This window comes from Oryzias latipes, chromosome 15 (assembly GCF_002234675.1).
Source record: "Oryzias latipes chromosome 15, ASM223467v1".
Lineage (NCBI taxonomy): Eukaryota > Metazoa > Chordata > Actinopteri > Beloniformes > Adrianichthyidae > Oryzias > Oryzias latipes.
The window spans coordinates 28,265,133-28,274,673 of NC_019873.2; the positions used below are offsets into that span (position 1 = coordinate 28,265,133).

At 46.0% G+C, this 9,541-nt stretch overlaps 1 protein-coding gene and 1 long non-coding RNA gene across 2 annotated transcripts; both read right to left on the minus strand.

Moving 5' to 3' along the window:
* b3galnt2 (beta-1,3-N-acetylgalactosaminyltransferase 2) lies at positions 1 to 8,036 on the minus strand. The gene is made up of 12 exons (XM_023963551.1): positions 7,759 to 8,036; positions 7,158 to 7,284; positions 6,562 to 6,662; positions 4,013 to 4,212; positions 3,825 to 3,920; positions 3,425 to 3,535; positions 3,265 to 3,343; positions 2,095 to 2,278; positions 1,850 to 1,975; positions 1,599 to 1,758; positions 1,470 to 1,526; positions 1 to 601 (listed from the first exon to the last, which is right to left on the minus strand). Exons 1-12 carry the CDS (start codon positions 7,865 to 7,867, stop codon positions 464 to 466), a joined length of 1,488 nt encoding a protein of 495 aa, XP_023819319.1. The 5' UTR covers positions 7,868 to 8,036; the 3' UTR covers positions 1 to 463.
* On the minus strand, positions 5,345 to 6,555 carry LOC110016554. Its single transcript, XR_002291884.2, has 2 exons — positions 6,350 to 6,555; positions 5,345 to 6,251 (listed from the first exon to the last, which is right to left on the minus strand). It is a non-coding gene; the product is annotated as an uncharacterized LOC110016554 (long non-coding RNA).
* Positions 8,037 to 9,541: the final 1,505 nt, after the last annotated feature.

A 9,541-nucleotide genomic window follows, 5' to 3' on the forward strand; every position in this document is an offset into this window, starting at 1 on the left:
TTTTGATCCGTCTTTAGTCAGCTTTATTACCTTTGAGGAGAGCTGCATCCAACTCTCTGCAGACATCACAGGTGCAAACACACACAAAGATGCCTAACTAACACAGAAAGGCCACATCACGGTTCGCACAACAGTACAAAGTGTTTGTGTGAAAGACCCTCATGAAGTGTACAAATGAGGACATAGAATCAACTGTAAACCCGGATCAATGCCAACAGCGTTCAGGCGGATTCTTTACACGTGCATCCCTGACAGAAAACCAGCATCAATTTCTTTATAAATGCTAAAAGTGACTAAATGAGCTTTAAAACCACAAATTATTCAAGTTACTGCTAGATTTGATTATTTTGATGGACCTCAAAAATAGTAAGATTCTAACATATAATGGCTCATTTTGGTCTTTGAAGCTAAATCCATGACAGAAATTGTCAGTTTTTTTACCCGCGGAGCGGCGTGACGACGTTTAAGGGTCCCACAGGCAGCCGCAGGGGTCGCCGCAGACCCTCTTCCTGTCCCAGAGCGAGCGCAGCTCCTCCGCCGTGTGCTGAGGAGACGACAGCATGTCGGCGTAACACTCCTTCTCGCAGAGCCAGCCGGCGTCCTGAAGACAAGCGGGACAAAGACCGAACCGCTGACTGTACATGTGAGCTGGACTGTGTGACCCCACCCCCCACCGTTCCAAACAGGAAGTACCCACAGGTTCCAACAAGCCAAAACACCTGCTATAGAGAAAGAAACAGATCCTTATGGGCTAGAGTGGTTGCCAAAGAAATGTGGACTGGGGCGGGGTTGGAAAACAGTTTTCTATGGGTGACGTCAAACTCGCTCGGTCCAGTTCAGATACAGTCGATGCATAAACTCCAAATAAGAACAGAACCGGGTCTGAGCTTTGAAAAAAGTTTTACCGTTTTTTGAAGAAGTATTTGTAATTTGTTGGTGACAAAAGTTGCTGCTAAGATGTACAGCGCAAATCATTTTTCCAAGTTGTCAATGCAAACGACAGTTGGTGTCATTCTTAAGTCACTAACCATTAAATGAGCTCTCGCCCAAACCATGACTCCACCACCTCCTTGCTGACATCACAGCCTTGTTGGGACATAGTTGCCATTGACCCACTACTCCATCCATCTGGACCACCCAGGGTTGCAGGTTTGGGTCAAATAGGTGACGTTTTCACACCTTATCCAAAGCATTGAACCGTTTTAGGCTTTTCATCAGCAGAAATCCTTTATCATACCGTTTGAACATGCGGGTCTGCTTAATAATGTGGACCGTCCCTCTTAAGTAGTTTTTCCTTTAATTAAACTAATCATCACAGGTGTCTGGGATTGAAAACAGTGAATCATCTGTGAGTTTAATTTAAAAAACAAAGAATTTCACCTTTTTGACACTAAAATCCAGTTTGCATAACAGTTGGGAAGACACTGTGAAAGATGTGGTGTTTTGAATATTTTCTCTGTGACCCAAACCTGATATTTCTGTGGTCCAACTGCTGCCATCCAAATCCCCATGCTCACATCTTCTCCCTGAAACCAGAGATGGAGTCAAACTCCAGTTTTTGCCAGGATGTGCCGCAGCTTCCTGGAGCACGGCTGTACCTGGTAGGCCTTCAGTTTGTCTGCGTTGCCGGCGAGCCACTGGACCAGGTCCTGAGAAACCACGTACCCCGATCCGCACGCGAACGCCGGGTAGGCCGGGCTGGCGTACTCCAGCTCCTGCCACTTCCCGATACGATCCACCGCCCAGTTCTGCCTGAAACTGTTTTTGGGATGCAGACGAGTTACCCGCCATCGTTTGACTCGACTCGCTCCGATAGAGGAGGACTCAAAAAAACAAAACACGGACTCACTTCCCCCACCAGAAATGGCGCCGCTTCAGAGCTTTGTGGTCAATTTTTAGTAACACGGAGTCCACATCGATGTAGCAATCGTCATCCGCCTTCAGCAGCAGACTGAACGCCGTGTTCTCCACAGACCTGCCAGAGGGAACCTTGCTCTCAAAAGTCACCCAAACCATCAACATTTTGCAATCTGAGACGGACTCTGAGGCGACGCTTTCCTTCACTGCCGCTGATTCCCTCAGAGGAAGTCGTACCATTTATAGAACTGAAGCAGTTTGGAGGGCACGTTCCTGTATGTGTCCACCACGTCCACCAGCACCATGTCTCCATGTCGGAGGCTCTCCTCCTGCAGCGCCGCGTCTTCCCGCCTCAGCCTGGAGGCGTGGCTCTCCATCCTGGCCGGACGACCACGCAGGAGCTCCGCCAGACCGTCTCCATCTGCAGCGCGGCGGTGAAAGCAGGCAGGTTTAAACAACCGACGACTTGACCTCCGTTTGGTTCAATGAGTCAGAACGGTTTAGCCAACAGCTCGTTAGGTTCTGAGTTGAACGATGAGATTCATTTGGACCTGAATGCAAAAACCATGAAGGTCATCAAGAACGTTTCACCACGGCTGACCGGGAAGAAACATCACATAAATCTAATAAGCGGCCAGAGAGAACGATGTTTTTTTAATGTGCCATTTTTTATGCTTCTCGCAGACGTCCGGGTCTGAAGGACCAGGTTATTATGGGATGGCCGTAGGACCTATAGATTGGCGATCATTTTCTTGTTGGAAAATGGTCAAATTTTACGATTGTCACATTTCTTTTGCACAAAAAATGAAAATGTTTTGATCTTCTCAAAAATCTCACACACGCCACCACATCTTTGTTGACCTTTGACCCCAGGAAGAGGTCAAAGGTCCAGCTACAAATTCAAACTCCTCCTAAAGATTCGATGTATCCTGGGAAGCTACTTGGAGGGAAAAAAAAAACAATTTCAAAGTTTGTAGATTTTGAGCGGCAAAAAAAAAAAGAGAAAAAAAAGTGGCGTTCACCCTGTTGCTTGCACATTTTTTTTACCAGAATATTCCGAGAATGTAATTCCCGAATGGCTGACTCAAGCTGAACGAAATGATATGAACATACAAGGAATGTGGGCGTGGTTAACCCTTCTAAACATAAAATGGTTGCCATGGAGAAGAAAACAAAAGAAAAGGCGGCATTTTGAAACTAAGTGGGTTTTTCTTTTTAATGAATTTGTCCCGTTCAGCTGCCCCTGTGGCGGGGCAGAGGGGAAGACTGAGGGGTGTGCAGCAGCCGCTCCGCCAAAGAGGGCGGGTCAAAAAGGGGCGGCGATGGCGGGTAGTACAACACTGCTCACAGCTTTAATTCTATTGATTCTTGATGGACTTTGATGTTTTTCATTTATTTTTATTTTACCATAGATAGTAAATGTGAAGCCTCCGGCCAAACCAGGAAATCCAAGAGCACTTCTGTGGGGCAGGACGCCCTCTGCAATCTGCAGGAAGACAGAAAGGTTTTTAGCCACAACGTTCAAACGCTCCTGAAGAGGATCGGGGAGCAGCAGACGATCACGCACAGAGGAGATCTTCAGGACTCCTCCTCCATCGCTGAGCTTCACAGACGAGGCGTCGACCGTGGTCAGAGCGGCCGAGTCTGCGCTCTCCCAAACCAGCGTCCCCTCGAAGCCCTGCAGGAGCAACAGTCATTCCATGTGGAGTCCCCCAGGGTTCAACTCTTGGACCACTGCTATTTCAGACTAATGCTTCCTTTATCACACTGGCTTCCATCTCCAGGAAGGATTTCTGCTCCTACAGATCTAGTCTAAAGGTATTGAGTTCTACATTTAAACCTTTTTTTGGGAAAAGGGACCACCTGGATCCCTAGACTCTATTTAACGTACTCTCTTTATGTTCGATCCTTTGTTTTCTTACAGCTTTAGTGACTTTAGTGTGTTTGAGTTCTCTGGAAAACCAAACCTTCGGTAGGATGAACTGCTCCACAGGTTTGTACCACACCCAGTTCAGCATGGTTCCTGTGCTAGCGGGGCTGAAGCGAGCCGTGACCACGGCCTCCTGCCAAAGCAAACAGGCCGCCACGTTTCATTCATGTGGAAAAAAAAACACGACCACAAAAAGACGTGTGAGGTATCCAAGACTCCGATCACCTCTTGATCGAGCTGCAGGAGCTTCACCGTCACATTTCCATGAAGCTCGGCTCTTGAGCTGCTGGAAAACACCCCAAGTTTGGTAACGACCACCGGATGGAGGACCTTGAAGTCCAGGGCGACGGCGGACACGTCGGCGGGAGCAAGCACAGACGGGTCGGTGACCACCACCGTCTCTATCTCAGCATCCTGACCCGTCACTGAAACACACAGAGGCCAGAACACGCAGACATTACGACCCAACACGCCGAGCTCCTGCTACACCATCAGCACTCCAAGGAGCTGCTCCTCGGCGAGCGGCGCTCTCCACTCCGGATTCTTAATTAAAAAAAACAGTGGTTCATTACTCGCAGGATCAATGAAAAGATCAAGACGGCTGACGGGAAGACGCTTTTTTCCCTCCTGACTAAAGTTCTGCTGTCGTCCCCAAAATAAAGGAGTTGAAAGGAGGAGAATCCAGACGGAGAGCAGCAGCTTATCAGTGAGACGGAGCTGCAGGATGTTTCCAGCAGGAGAGTTTATCTGCTACCATTAAATACAAACACTTCATTACTGTCAACTCAGGGAAAAAAGAGCAGCTTCGGTTGGCGTGAAGAGGATTTTTTATTTAAAATATCAACAAATGTACAGTTAAAGTCTTTCTGCAGAAAAACTAACAGATCAGCTCTTTATATTAAAGTTAGCTTACTGCACCCACGTCAGTGACTAAACTTACATTCCCAAACGCACAGATGAGCTGAAACCTAAAACCTACAACAGACTGAAGCAACTGTGTCTGTCTAATTGAGGCGATTTATTTTGAAATTTTAAGGAAAAGACAGTTAATTCTGAAAAACGAAGCTGTGAATTGCTGGGATTCACCAACGCATCGGATCAAAATCTTCATCCATCAGCAGTCGGGCTGGACAGGTTTGATCCTGAAGCTGACAGACGATCAGCAGGAGCGATCTAGGACGTCAGGCTCACACTGATTGAAGTTTAAGGTTCTGCAGAAATATATTTATAGATAGCGGGGACCTTACAGTCCCACTCCAATCATCTTCTGATCTATTTTCAAAGTGTTCCCAGGGGTCCGATTATGACGTTTTTAGGAGAAGAAGAAAAAGAAAATCGGAGATGTGGGCGGGACTGTTGGTGCAAAGCAACCCCGCCCCCCTTTTTCCTCCCATTTGCAGAGAGCTCGTGACCCGCACAGCGTATACGATCTTCTTCAAGCTGCTTTTTTTCATCTGCTCCTGATTCACAACGTTTTGAATGAAGAAAAACTCACAAGTGCAATTTTGAGCTAAATTTTCTTTAAACACGTCATAAGAAAAATGCCACACGAACATGTTAAAAACACAAAAAGCACCATTTTCATTGAAGTGGTTCTACAAAAACGTAAATGTCATCACATTTGTAATGATTAACAGTCACCAAACATGTGTTTGTGAAATATAATCATAAAATGATTGACAGTAGAGGTTTGACCTCTAAAGGAATACTAAATAGTTGGAGTTTGTTGAAATTTCGGCAGAAAGGGCTTAAATGTGCTGGAGCCATCTCCTGTAAACGTCTTTGCAGCACCAAACCTGCAGCAGCTTCTGCATGACGACGCCTTAGATGCTCCGTTGTTTCAACAAAGAGGACTGGGAGTATTTTTGCACATTATGCAACACTCCAAGCAGGAGGGAGGGGTTAGAACTAGAGAAAGAGTGCCAAAAAGGAGGTGATGATCTGGAAATTGAGGTGAACTCTTGTCGGCAGGTAAAAGCCGTACGTTTGACCTGATCTTTGACTAAACTAAACCACGTTTATTTGATTTCTTTGTCCTCCTGGAGATGGGCTCATGTATCGAAGCTACCAACATCGAGAGCTTCCTTTTGACACAAAACCTTTTCAGAATAAGATCTGAGTACTAATTAGGATTCAACTTCCTGCAGTGAAAAAAACCCAGTGATGAATGCAGCACAAGAAAGTTTCAGCAACAATTAGCGCCGCGCCGACCGTGAGTTTTGACCCGAATCCGGAGTCAGGTGACCACCACGTCTGTTAAAACGACACTAAGTCCTGCGCCAAAGCCCCCCCTCCAATTCTGATGCAAATCACGCTTACGGCCATTAACGTGGTGGAGGAGCAGAGAAAGAAAAAACGCGGCCGTGACCTTAAGGAGAGGAAAGTCCATTCAGATGAGCAGTAATTATGCTCCTGATGGCGGCAAACGGGGAGAAGAGGTGACACGGTGGAGCTGGACCCCCTCCTTCAAGGTGAGAGACATTATAATTACTGCAGCCATTCAGTCTGACAGCAAATGTATTCAATAACTTCATGTGAGGCGCATCAGCAACTCGAAGGTACCTGACGGTTCCTCCTGCTGCAGACGTTTCTGCCTCGGATACAAAACGGAGAGAAAAGAAGGAAAAAAAGTTGTCCTTGAGCGGCGGCTGAGCGTGAATAAAGGTGTCGCTTCTCTCCTGAACATTCATTCTTTCAACTCCTCTGCTGTTGTTCCGCCTCCACTCAGCTCCAGCATCACCTCCGAGTGCCTCCTCCTCGTTTTCTCCTCTTACCCGGCTCGCTGAAGTTCAGGAGGCTGCAGGAGTAAGGGTCCTCCCTGTCCTCCTCGGGAACATCGCAGCCATGATTTCCCACGATGAACTTCACCTCCACCCTGAAAAACCAGCACAAACCATTTTCTTTCTTTTTTTCCACCAAAGCTTGTCCATCTGTCCACCCCTTGTTGCCATGGCTACGGGGGGGGGGGGGGGGGGGGGGGCTGAAAGGCCATCACACCTTATCTGCACTCATATCACTGAATGGAAAGGAAATGGACACGAAAGTGGGAGGACAGAATGGAGCGGGAACAGATAAAAATGTGGGTTATTTTCTGCTCAGCTCTCAGAAAATAACCCACATTTGAGAGAAGGAAAAGGTGGAGCAGATAAAGGTGAAGCAGGTCTAGATGGAGCAGGTAAAGGTGGAGCAGATAAAAGTGGAGCAGGTCTAGGTGGAGCAGATAAAGGTGAAGCAGGTCTAGGTGGAGCAGGTCAAGGTGGAGCACATAAAGGTGAAGCAGATAAAGATGGAGCAGATAAAAGTGGAGCAGCTCTAGATGGAACAGGTCAAGGTGGAGCGGGTCAAGGCCAAGCAGGTGGAGCTGACTGACCTGTGCTGGAAGTGGGGGTGATCTCTGATGTAGCCCAGCCAGGTCTCCCTTATGGCCTGTCGCAGCTCATGGTGGTGTCTCGCTGACAGAACTCCCACCAGAACTTCATAGAAAGGCAGGGGCTCATCTGCACGGAGAACAGAAAGAAGGTGGACTGAATCCTGCAGGTTCGGGTGGTTCTGTTCAGATTAGGCAGCAGTTTGAGTGAAGTCGATCAAGCTGCCGAAAGTACGCAGCTTTTCACGACAGTTCAGAGCTTTGAAAGCAGAGATGCTTCGTTCTGGCTCCACATGCTGCTGCAGCAGCAGCAGCAGCAGCAGCAGCAGCAGCAGCAGCAGCAGCAGCAGCAGCAGCAGCAGCAGCAGCAGCAGCAGCAGCAGCAGCAGCAGCAGCAGCAGCAGCAGCAGCAGCAGCAGCAGCAGCAGCAGCTGCACCGCCCAAAGCTCCGCAACTCTACACCTGAAAACACGTCCACCCTGTAAACAGCAGCACTTCCGGTCTGTTCTGCACAAACTCACCGCGAACCAAAGGCTGCAGTAAAAGTAAAGTTAGCAAACCGCCTGGACGATAAAGTTCAGAGAAACCCGGGCTTGAAAAGTACCGGAGAGTGGAGCGCAGTCCGGCGGGGTGGAGGAGCGTCGGTGCGCCAGCCACAAGTGCACCAGGACGGCGGCAGCGCAGGGCAGCAGCGTGAGCGCGAACCTCCGCATGGACGGAGCCCTTCATTCAGCCGGAGCAGACTGCAGCTGGAGCGGCGCACAGCCTGTTCCTGAGCCGCACGGCCACGCACGGACGGAGCTGCGACGACTGAGAGCCCCGCTCGGGCTCCGCAGCTCAGCGCCGGCGCTCATGGCCGCTGCCGGAGAGCCGGACCAATCACAGACGAGGATCCCTGCCGCACTGCACTCTGGGAGGTGGAGTTCCATGCAGCAGCCAATGAAATCAAGCTCTGAAAGTCACGTATTATTATTATTATTATTATTATTATTATTATTATTATTATTATTATTATTATTATTATTATTATTATTATTATTATTATTATTATTATTATTATGTGTCTGTTTTTGAACAAATGTAACTTTACTACAAGTGTACTTAGTAAAGTGTTGAATACTACACTATATGTTCATGGTCTGTAGTAAACTTGCTATACATATACTCAAGTATAAGTATACTTTTTTTGTGCAACTAAAAGTACATTTAGCTAAGGGTACTTATAAACCTATAACTGAAAGTGATTTGACAAATTAAAAAGTTGTAAAAGTACAAGTGAATTAATCAATTCATTACCTAATATGATGTTTTCTAATTTATCAATTAGCATCAGCAGAACAAAGAGACCTAAAAACATCGGTTAAATCCATTACTCATCCTGCTTGTCCCATCTGAGAACAAAAATAAATAAATTCTGTCCATTGCCCCAACATTTTCATCCCTTCAAGGATGCAAATAGAGTTTGCACATTCTTTAATCCTGCACATTTTTTTGGTCTTTTTGTCTCTAGTATTACTTATGTTTTGAATGTAAAGTTGACAACACTGCCATAGAGAGAAAATGTGGAATCTGTATTTTATTGTTTTCAGTCTAAATAAATGATATTAAAGATCTATTCTATTCTGACAGTCCAGTTAAAGCTGTAAGTGATTAATATTTGTAAGTTATGTTGTTCATATGGATTATATTTGATTTTTATTTTGATAAATTGAACTAAAATGGATGGTTTTTAATCATCAATGATGCTACTAATAAAATATATTTCTTATCAAAGAAATACAGTGTATATTTTTAACTGTGGTGTGGATGCATTTATGTATTTTATTGTGGTTTTAAATCCCAGACTTCTCCAGACATTATTGTCTTAATCGTTCCTGTTGCTTTGGATAAAAGCATCTGCTGGTTATAAAGTGTGTTGCATTAAAAAAAAAAAGAAAAAATTTTGAGAATTTTGTATTATTTGCTCCTCATTATTGCATGAAATGGAAAATGAAAGTGTGAGTCATTTCTGCTTCTTTGAAGTCCCGATGATGTGTTTTAGCTGGAAGATGAGGAGTGATTGTGTTTGGAGCGGTTTGTCGGTGCTGCGCATGAATCTTTAGGACAGAATTTATCGAGCATCAAGCTGAACGTTTGGGGAGAATTTCCTCTGAAAGAGTGTTTCTCCGTGGAAAAAGGTTGAGCTCCACCATCTGCAGTTCTTCCTGTTGTATTTGTGCATCTGTTCTTCTTCTTAATTTGGTTCTTCTCATGGTTGTCTGTGTCAGATAACTTCCTGACCCGGCATCATATCTTCCACTCTAAAGGATGTTGTTCTTTTTGTAGACATGTTCATAAATTACAATGATGTAATTCTTTGCGTGTGGCGTGTAATTCGGTGGACAGGG